This window comes from Vidua macroura, chromosome 1 (genome assembly GCF_024509145.1).
Source record: "Vidua macroura isolate BioBank_ID:100142 chromosome 1, ASM2450914v1, whole genome shotgun sequence".
Classification (NCBI taxonomy): domain Eukaryota; kingdom Metazoa; phylum Chordata; class Aves; order Passeriformes; family Viduidae; genus Vidua; species Vidua macroura.
In genome coordinates this window covers 66,018,593-66,030,665 of record NC_071571.1, presented here as the reverse complement: position 1 = coordinate 66,030,665, position 12,073 = coordinate 66,018,593, and the positions used below count along the sequence as shown (strand labels likewise).

Below are 12,073 nucleotides of genomic sequence, written 5' to 3'. Positions count from 1 at the left end.
TTGCTCGTAACGTTGTTGCGTCTATGATGTGGTTGTGTCCTCCAGTGTCCGAAGAGAGCCCCACATCCAATGAATCCGGCGTCCTCCTGTCCCAAGATCCTACAGCTAAGCCAGTCCTGCTACTTCCCCCCAAAAAATCTGCTGCTTTCCCTGGAGACCATGAGGACACCCCAGTGAAACAATTGTCCCTCCTCAAACAGCCCCCTGCCCTGCCTCCTAAACCTATTGCCAGGATTGCCAGCCACTTAACTGGTAAGTAGGTATTCCTGGACCCTCAGCCCCACCATTTCCCTTATAGGAAAAGTCACCTTTGTAGCAAGGTTATCAGTGTTCTTTCTCTTTCTGTAATGCTGTTTGCACTTGTGTGTGCTGGTGATGTACGTGCTGTACTTAGGGCAGGGATCACGAAATCTTCAGACTGCACCTTCATCAAGTTTGCTCCAGGGGCACTTCCCCTCTCTGCTGTAATTGCCTAAGACTGCTGTGGCATTTCCTAGCCCTCCTCATTCATCAAGATTTACCATCACCACTGAAATTGCAGGATGTGTTTTGATGGGAAAGGAAGTATCAGGAAAATACTAGGATATCTTTAAATGCCCTTAATGAGGAAAGGCATGAGAGTTGCGGGGAAAGGGAGAGTTTTGATTTCTCCTTTTGCCATTTGTTGCGTGTCCCCTCAACTGCCATATGGGCAGGTCCCCCTCCACACACACCCTGTATCTTTCCTTATGTTTGTTTTTTACTTGCCCCCTGATCCTTACACAGGTAATTCTTGCCATTTTGCTTCAGTACTTACATTCTCTGCCAGAATGTTCCCCCTTACCACCCCTGCTCTGACTACTCCCCTCCCACTGGTGAGTCCAGCTCCAATTCCCAATGACCAGGATTTTGATGTCCTGTGCTTTATGCTACAGTTTAGCTCTCACTGCATGGAAGGTAGCAACAGTAAACAACACAGGCTCTGTTTTGTGTTCCACACGTTTTACAAGTGTCCAAGCTCTTTGGGATTCAAAGTTCTAGGTGGATGTGGGAGGAGGGTGGGTGTGTCTCCTTCTCCCACTCTCTCATTTTGACTGCTGAAGCAAAAGATGGCTATATTAATGCTGACCAAAATAGATTCCCTAAACGCTTGCCTGCACCTTTTGAGCAGCCTGCTTATAATTGCAGCTGCTGCACAGCAGGCAACACCGCAAAATCCTGTGTTGAATATGAGATGTGGTTCATCTTTGTAATGGGGCAGCTACCAGTCTTCCCCCTGGGTTGATCTTGTGTTAATCCTGCCCTGATATTTTCAGAACTGATGTGAGAAATGCTCTGCCCACATTTATGTATTGTAGATTTTTTTCCAGACAGTTAATACCCATTTTAGTCAGGTCTATTATCTATATCAGGAAAGAGCTCATTAGGAAAGAACACGTTCTGGTTTTCTCTCATCTGTATGTAGTCTCTTCATGTTTCTGTTTGGATGACCACACTTTTTTGTCCTTGTATAGTTTTGTACATTTTATGTGAAACCTCTTTACTTTCTTACCTGTCAAAATCTGCACATAATGGTTAATGTTTTGCCCTTTGCTACAAACTGAATGGGCAGTCCTGCAGCCTGCAAGGCCAGGTAGCAGTATTCCTGGCTTCACCTAAGGACAAAACCAGCTTTCTATGATCTCCCATAAAACTCTGTCCCAGTTATAAGAAGTTGTTCAGAAATGAGGCCAACGTGAAAGAAATAAAAATATAGGAATAGCATAGGAGAAAAACTCAGGTCCTTGATTCATAAGCCATCTTTTGTAAGAGATAACAAAAGAATCAAAGGATGAGGGCTTCTGGAGTAGTTTTGTTTTTTCTGCAGCTGCAAATTTTGCATGAAGTAGAATCAGGCTCAAGTTATCAGCATAAGTGAGTTGCTTGATGGTGATGACTTTCCAATGGAAGTGAAACAGAACTGTGACTCCTCTTTCTTCGTGGTGGCCTTCAGTGATGTCTCATCTAGTCCTATATAAAGTCTTGTATGTGCATCTAGATAGACTCTTGCACCTTCAGGATAAAGGAACATTGACTCAAATTTAGTCATACAGCCATAATATATTTGACAGTATTCCTGCTGGAACTGAAACCCTCACTTATACATTCCTTATAAATAAAAGTATTCAGCTTGTTCTTAAGGGTCCATTTACTTTGGTGGTCCAAAGGATATAAGTGTTGCTCAGTGCCGTGTGTTCTTCAGTGGTAATTATATTAGCCATGTACAATCTTTGGAAATGAGCAATCAATCCTAATGAAGCATCCTCCTCAGTGAGAAGCAGAATTAATGCTATTCTTTTTCTAATTACTCCAGAAACATCCTCTGCTTGTGAGTGAGAAAACAAGCAAAATCTGAATTTGGCATTCAAAATGAAAACTTCTCATTTTTTGCTGCATACACATTTTTCTACTGAAGAATTTTTGAGAAGGTTGAAGGAAAAATTAAGACATACCAGGCATGTCAAATGGACAGTGACAGAGGTTTAATGGTCTGGTAGCTCTGTTCAAGAGACTGTGAGAGGAGATGTGATCCTGTGAAGGGTTCAGGTGAATTGTTTCTGCCTTTTCACACATGTGAAAAGGCAGAAGCACCTCAACTTCTGTCTACATATATATCTATATCTACAGATAGATAGATAGATGTGTGTATATGTGTACATAAGTGTATCTATTTAATAGAAACATGTTTTCTACAAACGTATATTAAAAATCACTACAGACATGATCAGAGGCAAAAAAAAATAAATGGAAAAATATTTAAAAACAAACCTTGAGGGAAAAAAGTCAGACCACCTCTTGCTGTGAAAATATTCCAAAGTTCTTCAAAAAGTTATGCAGAATGACTTGCAGGGCTTGACAAAGAACTTATTACAGGTTTTAGAAATGGAAAGGAAACAGTCCTTTCCTCTGAAAGCATTTTGAACCATCTCAAATATCTATCCACCTGTGCCAAGACAAAGATTGGCCTTTCAATTGATAAGAAATGCACATAAAAGAGCATACCTAAATAAACACGTAAGAGTACATTTAATTTTGTGGAGAATGAAAAGGAAAAAAAAATACATTTTAAAGGTGGAAGGAAGAGAGAATTGCCTCTAGCAAATATAAATCACACAGCCTTGGTATGCTTATTCTCAAGGCTAAGGCTCTATAGGGATGGGACAGTATAGAAACAGGGCCAGAGCCAAGAGCAGACTGCAGGGCAGCCACTGGGAATGGTACCAACACCACTACAGAAGATGCTCTATGCTTTTCCTCACACCATGTCCTGTGGTCTTGATAGTGCTGCCTCCACAGGGAACATCCTTGTCACAGCACAGGGTGTGGAAGTGCTCGCGTAGCCCTAGAAGACAAGCAACTCTAGGAGAAAAACATGAGCCTTAACTGTTTTGCTACCGCTGTTTCACTGCTCTGCATGTCCTGTTGGCCAGTTACCTCCTGGTGAGCCTTCTACTGGCTTTCAAACGTGATTAGCATTAGACTGATTAGTATTAGACAATGTTCATAAGATAGAATTTCTTTCATTGTTTTATTTCTCTGATATTCACATGCAGAACCCAGGCATTTAGGATACTTCTAGCTTCCTTCACCGAATAATCACCTGGGACCAAACTTAATTTGGGTTCTGGTGTTCAAGTCCCCAGCTTATCATAAAATCTTTAATGGTCAAGTGACAGGAAGACTAGTGTGGTAGACAGGGACAGGCGAACGGAAAATCTCGGGATGTGACGGAAAGCAAGACCCTTCCCCCCCTCATCCTGTAATAAGTAATCAATCACCCCTGAAGCATGCAGCCCCTCCTAACTCCAGTAGTTTTCCACTCCTTACTAACCCTAGCCGGACCCACTGTCCCCCTTTGACGTAGTAAGACCCCCTTGACTATTTAACCTCACGAGATGAGATAATAAACGGCATTTGACCATCCACCACATTGGTGTCTGTGCATGTCTGTGGCCCGAGTGACCCGGGCGAGGCCGGGTCGCCGTGCTGTGTCTTGAAACCAGGTCGCCCGCCTTCTCCGCGGAAGGCAACAGACTAGGCATGTCTGATTTGACAGACTCCAGTGTTGTAAAGTTCCCTTTGATCTTGATTCGTTAAGCTGTTAATTTTGACCAGCACAGATAATGTTTTCTGAAATTAATTAGTTATTTTCCAGCTGAACCACCAGTAACCCATAAAGCTCCTAAAACACCAGAGAACAAAGTATGTGCCACTAAGATGGGATCTCAGGAGCACCTGAATCTGTTTGGGCCAAAATTTAGCCTAATATTAGAAGAGGGTGTAGCTTTGGTTATATCCAGCCACTTATCTATTCCATTTAATAGCTATGTCTGTGTAGAGTCAGAACTAATTTGTAATTAGAAACAAACATTTAACAGGGTAGGAAATGTTAAAAGTCCTCAAAAGTTTCTTCTGACAAAGCAGACAAGACAAGAATGAGGTTTGAGAACATGAATGCCTGGGGTCCTGGTGCCTTGCCACGACACAGCTGGTTATTAGTGACAACTTTGTAAAAGCCTTTGCAACTACGATCTGTCCAATATATACACTGGATATACTCTGGATTATTTTAAAATGCAGTAGTCACATATGTATCAGAAGACTCCTCTGTAGATGAGCTCAAGAATCCAGAAGCTTCCTCCATAGTGATGTTACCTCCAACTGCCTGCTCTGGCAGGCTACATTCATGAAAGGAGGTTACATTCACCTGGAGACAATGGACAGTTCTGTCACTGTGTGTCAAGGGAGAAGCAGCAGAGAAAAAGCAGTTCTCCTTCACCAGGTTTTCATGGAAACTGGACCCTGGTGCAATTTCTCCTTCTATAATTCCTCTCTGTGCTTCTTCCTGGAGAGGAGTACCTATCACATAAAGGCATCAGGAAATCTTCTCATCTTTGAAACCCTTTTCAAGGCCCTGCACAGGAATTCCTGCAGAGCTATACTTTTCAACATTTAGGGCTAATCATGCCTTGCTTTTGTTCTCCAAATTCAACCTGAATCTTGAATCCATATGTGGTACAGAAGAACAGCAAAGAATTTCTGTCTCAAATCTTCCCCAAAAGACATGACTGCAGATCTTGCTATAGTCAGCAGGAGATGCATGGCAAACCTTTGAGAACAGTTTTTGACTTGTCAAAAACTCATTGAAACAAGAAAAGAGACTCTCACCATTTAGGCACAAGTGATTACAGGAGAGAAGACCTGAAAAAGCAAAAGCTACTTATCCAAATGGTGCCAGTAAATATCAGGCACATCATCCTGTGGAGCTCCCTCAACAGGCCACACTGGTTTTTGCACTGTTTGTTGGTTTTGGGGAGTTTTTTGTATATAATTTTACAGAATTAGTTATTTGGAAGGAATTTATAGAGTATCTCATTAACTTTATTACAAGTGCAAGTGAAAGTGAAATGAACTTGTAGTTGTATATAGTACAGCAAAGGTCACAGTATAAGGTCATTCAGGTGAGGAAAAAACCTCAGCAGGTCTTGGATCCAACCTCCTGCTCAAAGCAGAGCCAAGTATGGGATCAGACCAGGTTGCTCAGGCCTTTGACCAGCTGAGTCTTGAAAACTTCAGAGGATGCCAGCTGTAAAACCTGTCCTAACTGCCTCTTCTCATGGCAGTGAAGACACTTTCCTTATAATCCAGTCTTGAACCTCTTCGCTTTTGTCCACTGTCTTTCCTCCTCCCTCCACGCACCACTGAAGAGTATAACCTTATTGATAACTTGTAGGTACTGGGAGGCTGCTCTTAAGTGTTCCCCCCACAAGCTGTCTTTGCTCCAAGTTGAACACACTTCAGGTGCCCTAGCCCTCAGCCACTGCAGTGACCCTGTGCTTGACTCATTCTGGTTTTTTGATATCTTTCCTGGTGTATACTAAACTTGCACAGTAGTCTAGGTACAGTCTAAGGACTGGTGAATGGAAGGGGATCCTTCTATCAACAGAAGAATCCTTAGATCTCCTGGCTGTATTTCTTCTTGTACCACCCAGGAGTCTGTTGTCCTTTCTTGCTGTCAGGGTACAGAGCTGGCTTATATTTGGCAAGGAGTCAAGAAAGAGCATTTCTGCCACTGGCAGTATGGCAAACACAGCCAGCTCTGCCACAAGCCCAGGATCCCCAGGCATGTCCTCTTTCTCCATGCAGTAGTTGAGCTGGGGCAGAATTTGAAGATTTTAATGAGCCTTTCTACAGCCCCTGCTGCAGCAACCTTTGCTGCCATACATCCAGAAGTTCCTATACATCCAGATGCATCCCATCTGCAGCAGTTGTGTCTTGAATGTATGCTGACCAATTCTCCAGCCATGTTCAGTGACTAAGAAGCATCAGACTTGGTGTATATGGTGCCCAGCTCCAGTGTACTACTAACACTTCAGAAGCACCATATAGTAGCAAACCTGTGCAACAAATAAACTCATGAAAACCCCAAAAGAAATACAATAACTATAGATGTTAGCAAAATTATCTGTATCGAAAGGGTAAGGGATGGCCTGCTTGTCAAAGGTCTGATATGTAGAAAATATTGTGGCGTCCACAACTGTCTTTTAAGTAATTGATAGTTATCAGGAGTGGAGAGGTTGATGTTTTTTTCATCAACTGTAACATAAAAGTTATTACACAGTACTGAGTGGTCACAACCCCACTGGGAACCAACATCTTGCAAAATTGCTCATTATTCTCTTGAGCATGAAAAACCTCAGCCAGAAGAGATTAATCAGACTTACTCACCTGGCTTCACACAGTTTGCTTCTTTTCAGTTACGAGTGCTTTGTGCAATGATTTAATACTCTGGTAGTGTTTCACTGAGAAGACACATCATAGATTCCTTGTTCTTATTTCCCTTGTCCAGCTTCTTACTCATCTACAGATGCCCATGTCTGATGTATATTCCTTGTGGGAGACTATAATTGTTACTACCCGTGGTTCATAAATCATGTACATTTTGAAATTAAAACAGAGGAAAGAACTGTAAAACTCGGTCACCTCACTCTTACATGCAGGGAGAAGTTGTTCTGTCCTTTAGTGTAGATGATGGTAGCACAGTGTCCAACAGCGTGCTCAGAGCCCATTGATTTGGGCAAGGCCCCACTTGTTCAGTGTAGTCACTGATCAGACCACAAATTAAAACTTGCAGTACCAGGGTCTCCATTACTGGTGTCAGTGAAGATACACAGTTACATTTCCCAGCAAATGGATTGAACTCTCTTCCCATTGTAGTCATTCTCCTTTTAACATTTTTATTTAAACAAAGTAGAATTCTCCTGAAGGTGAAGGGCAGACAAGTAGACTAAATGCCTCTGATCCATTTCCAAGAGTCTATTTTGGTATTAGAATCATATTCAGACAAGCTCAAGAACCTGGGTATAACACAGTCAGCCTGGATGAGGACATTAAAAATAATGGGCAAAAATTTTGGCAGGTGTCCAGTGGAGTCACCCAGCACTGATACCATTGAAAACATGTTGATGTGAAGCATTTGTTTAAATTTAAGTGGAAACTGAAGGTCTAAGGACCTTTGTTGTGCAGGGTCAAACCAGAGTGTGTGTGTCTGATTCATGATGGAATGAATATGTGGCAACTCAGGATAATTAGACTTGTTCTCCTGTGCAATTCCAGAGCTTCAGTGCCTGTGCCACAACTCTACTGCATGAATACTTCCATGAGAAAATAAATTTTCGCTGTATTTAGAAGAAAGAAGGAAGGATTCCTGTTTGCTTTATACCTGAACTACATTGCTCTGATCTTCAGGATCACAAAAAGCAGAAGCCCCAAATGATACTTCCAGTTATTCTTTTGTCAAAAGACAGACATGACTGCAGTTGGGATCTCTTTGAATTCACCATTAAGGATGACTGTCACAGCGTGATGGGGCATCCAGGCACAGGCACTGTCAAATGAAGACTTTAATTGACATGGTTGATCAGGCCATGAGCCTGAGAAAAGGAAAAGGATTTTAAACCAACCTGTGTTTGTCAAAATGGAAGTGCAGTTCTCAGTGTAGTCTTTGTAATTCAGAACAAGTTCTAGAAGTAAAATTGCCTGAAGCATAAATGTGTGAAAAGAACCACTTTTTTTACTACAAATCCCATAGGAGGTTTATTCTCAGGGCTCTATACAATTTACTCTTTACTCTTTCTGTTATTTACCTTTAATTGAAGAGTATGTTCTTTTATGCAGGATACACAGAGGAAATGTATGCAAATAACATGTTTGTAAGAAAAACAAGGTGACTTTAAGACCTTTGTGTGCTTGAATAGAAAATTCCGAATGTGGGTTGTTTTTTTGTTTTTTTTTCTTTACTGCTTTGGCAAACCCATGAGTTAAATTTCAGCCTTGGTAGAGCCATCAGAAGAATGGCTCTTTTTTGCGTGCAAGAGACAACATGTTAAGTGGATTTAATGTTATATTGAAAGGCAAAAGACTTGGATTCTACTCTCTATAGCTCTTCCACTCTGCAGTGTGGAAAGGCCACTTTTTCTCCATGCCCCTGCATCATGGTGTAACCCCAGCCAGCAGCGAAGTTCCACTCAGCCACTCACTCACTCCCCCACCAGTGGGATCAGGGACAGAATCAGAAGGGTGAAAGTGAGAAAATGAGTAAGTTGAGATAAAGACAGTTCAATAGGGATAGCAAAAGCCATGCACTCAAGCAAAGTGAAACAAGGAATTTGTTCATTGCTTCCCATGAGCAGGCAGGTGTTCACCCATCTCCAGGAGGGCAGGGCCCCATCACCTGTAATGGCTACTTGGGAAGACAAACACCATCACTCCGAACATCCCCCCACTTCCTTCTTCTTCTCCCCAGCTTTACATGCTGAGCATAATGCCATATGGTCTGGAATATCCCTTTGGTCACTTGGGATCATCTGTCCTGGCTTCCCATGCATCCCAAGTTTTCTCAATAGTGTTGCAGTTCAAAAGGTAGAAAAGGTCTTGGCTCTGTACAAGCCCTGCTCAGCAATAACAAAAACATCTCTGTATTATCAACTCAAACTTTGTTCAGCACAAAAACAAAACAGCCCCATACCAGACACCATGAAGAAAATAAACTATGTGCAGCCAAAACCTGCACATAGTATTTCATTTTTGTACTCCCTTGGACCCCTCTGTGTTGTTAGTCTATAAACACTCTGGAGAGGGGGAAGGCTTGCACTGTGAATGTGTTGTTCCTAGCATAGCAAAAGCACTAATATCAAGTGGATTCTGTGGCAGATGTGACTAGCACTGAAATAACTCAAGAGACATATCTGAACTTGGTTCATGGTCTTTTTTCACCTTACAATCCGTAATCATTTTCCAGAAGTGTTACTGCTTGCTAGTCCTGATATCAACCTTGTGTACCCTGGCTATTAGATATGGATAGAAGAACAGGCAATATTCAGAACAGGTCAGGAAGAAAGAAAGAATGAAGGAAATGGGGGGAAGGATAGTTTAAACTGAAAAGAACCAGTTTGTATGGTCTGGTAAAGGACTAAAGAAATCTGATAGCACTCAGAATAGTGGTGACCTTTGGAGAGCAGCATCTAACTCCCAAGCTTCTTCAGATCAAAAGAAGATTCTGGCCCTGCAATTCCCTTACCATGCTGTAGCAAGAAGAGTGGACAGAAGCAGCAAGAGACCAAAGGTCATGCAAGCCTTTGCCCACAGAGCTACATTGCAGAGACAAATATGTGCAGTATTTCAGGCTGGAAAGGGCCTGGGCTTCCGCCTAGAGACAAACTCAGAGTTGTTGCTCACAGTGTATATATTTTCTCTCTCTTTCACTCTTAGTATGGTTTGTGACCATTTCCCTCATCTATCTTGGCAACTACTAGCCCTCATGTTACTTCTTTTCCCTTTTGAAAATATTTCATAGTGCAACTCCAAAAATCTCCATTCTGCAGCTGAGTTCTGGAAGAGAGGTTTGCTTGTGGACCTCTCACTGATTTCTCATTGAAGTCAGTGAAGTCTTTTCCTGGCTGATTAACTATGAGTTTCAGTGAATATTTTAAGTAGAGTTAAAAAGGTAAAATTCAGTGCTTGAGTCCAGAGAAAAATACCTGCCACTTGTGTAAAAGAATGCATTAGTCCTAACAATCTAGTGCCCTTTAACTTTTCTCCTCATGTACCCTCCATTTTTCCAAACATGTGCTGTTTAGTATTCAAACCTTATTTCTTTTCTCCTTTGCCCTATAATGTAATTTTTTACACTAGATGTTTTGTACATTACAAAGCTGTAAGAAGTGTGACTTGCAGTAATTGTACTGTAGTGGCTGAGATGGATTAGGAATCCCTGAGCTTTTGCTCTGGCAGTGATGGTGGTGAGTCATCCTGTGACTTCAGACAAGAATTGCTCTCATCCTAATTGCTCTCCCCCTATCTGTGTGTCTGTTGAGTGGAAGAAATTGCATCTACCTCACAGGGCTATGTTGGAGGAATTGGGCTCTAAAGTGTGCCACAAGCCTTGTTAAGTATTGCTTAATGTGTTTATTAAGGGGCATGCACAGCCCTGGGATGTTTTTTGTGGGACTCAAGAGTGCTGCAAAACAACAGTGTTTTTTCTGGAGACTATGCTGAGCATACAGTAGGAGTTGTCTGTCACAATAGGGAAGGTGTGCACTCTCCCATGTTGAGTAGCAGCCTCAGTACCTGCTCTCATCTCCTTCTTACTGACATGAAAATTAACACCAGTGCTCTCTTTCTTTGTTTTAGATCCTGGCGCTCCTGTGAAACTGCCTTGTATGCCAGTTAAACTGTCACCTCCACTACCTCCAAAGAAAGTCATGATTTGCATGCCTTTAGGCGGGCCAGACCTCTCTCTCTCATCCTATTCCACACAGAAGAGCTCCCAGCAGCCTTTGACCCAGCAGCATCACACTGTCCTGCCATCCCAGTTAGCAGCTCACCAGCACCAGCTCCAGTACGGCAGCCACAGCCAGCACCTTCCTTCTGGGTCCAGCACGTTGCCCATTCACCCTTCAGGGTGCCGGATGATCGAGGAACTGAACAAAACACTAGCCATGACCATGCACAGGCTAGAAAGGTAATGGATCAACTTTTAGCATTCCATACCAGTGTGCACTGTTTCCTGCTAACCTCAGCATCAATATCATCGTTTGAGTTACATTCAGAGGACTTGAATGAGGTGTCTTCTCTGGGGTCTAAAAACTTCAGGGCAGAGTCATTCCTGGAGAAACAGAGACAGAGGAAGAGCCTTTCCAGACTTGTTTGAAAGAAGTTTGTGGCAGAAAGGAAATAAAGACCAAATTTCCTGAATCCCATTGTCCTGTTCAAGGAAGTAGGTAATACAGCCAATGGAAAAGATTTTAATAAGACATGCCTGGCTTGCAGTATGTACTGCTGAGGCATACCTGCAGAGCTCCAGATGTGTGGAGGATTGCTAAATGCAAGGAGAGGAAGATTCATAAAAGAGCAATTAGAATCCAATGTGCCACTCCAGCAGGGCATCTGATTAGTATTACCAATTAGCTCAAAACAATCTATGTGGACTTCCTACAAGTCACTTAGAAGGGCTTTAATACAGTATTTAGATTATTTAAATTAATTTAAATTAAATTATGTGTTTGATCTTAAAATAAGTATTTAACTCATTCCACAGCAGCTACCTTCTTAGGCATTTGCATCTGGCAAGAGGTAGAACATTTGATCAGAAATGTCTTACCCACATTGGGGCTGTTTTTTATTATTGTCACTTATGAGTATCTCTGAGTGTTTCTCCAAGTAGTCTGAGCAAATGAAGCATGTTGTATACATGCAAGCTGCCCTCATAGACTGCAACATCAGCAAGCTTTGGAAAATTTATTTCACCTTGCAGAGGAAAACTGAAAAAGTCCCAGAACAGGGAAGATGGATGAAAAATTACATGTTTTATTTAGTACCAAGGACAGCTTTGTAGCCAGCTTGTTCTAGGAGCATCAGATCATCCTGTTATACAGGAAGGCAAAATATTTGGTCTAACAGACAAAATGCTTAATGATTTACCCCAGTATTTCTGTCTGATAACACTACCTTCATTATATTCCATAGTTGGAAACAACTGGATTATTGATGGCAG

The 12,073-nt window shown here is 42.0% G+C and overlaps 1 protein-coding gene across 3 annotated transcripts in view; it reads left to right on the top strand.

Moving 5' to 3' along the window:
- PHACTR1 (phosphatase and actin regulator 1) overlaps positions 1 to 12,073 on the top strand; it is a 301,935-nt gene that overhangs the window by 232,498 nt on the left and 57,364 nt on the right. For 2 of the 3 annotated variants that reach the window (XM_053979775.1, XM_053979766.1), the window contains one exon: positions 10,711 to 11,041. In XM_053979775.1, the coding sequence (XP_053835750.1) occupies positions 10,711 to 11,041 (331 nt within the window). Of the gene's footprint in view, positions 1 to 45; positions 253 to 10,710; positions 11,042 to 12,073 lie in introns of all 3 variants that reach the window. The other variant, XM_053979759.1, reaches the window with a different exon arrangement.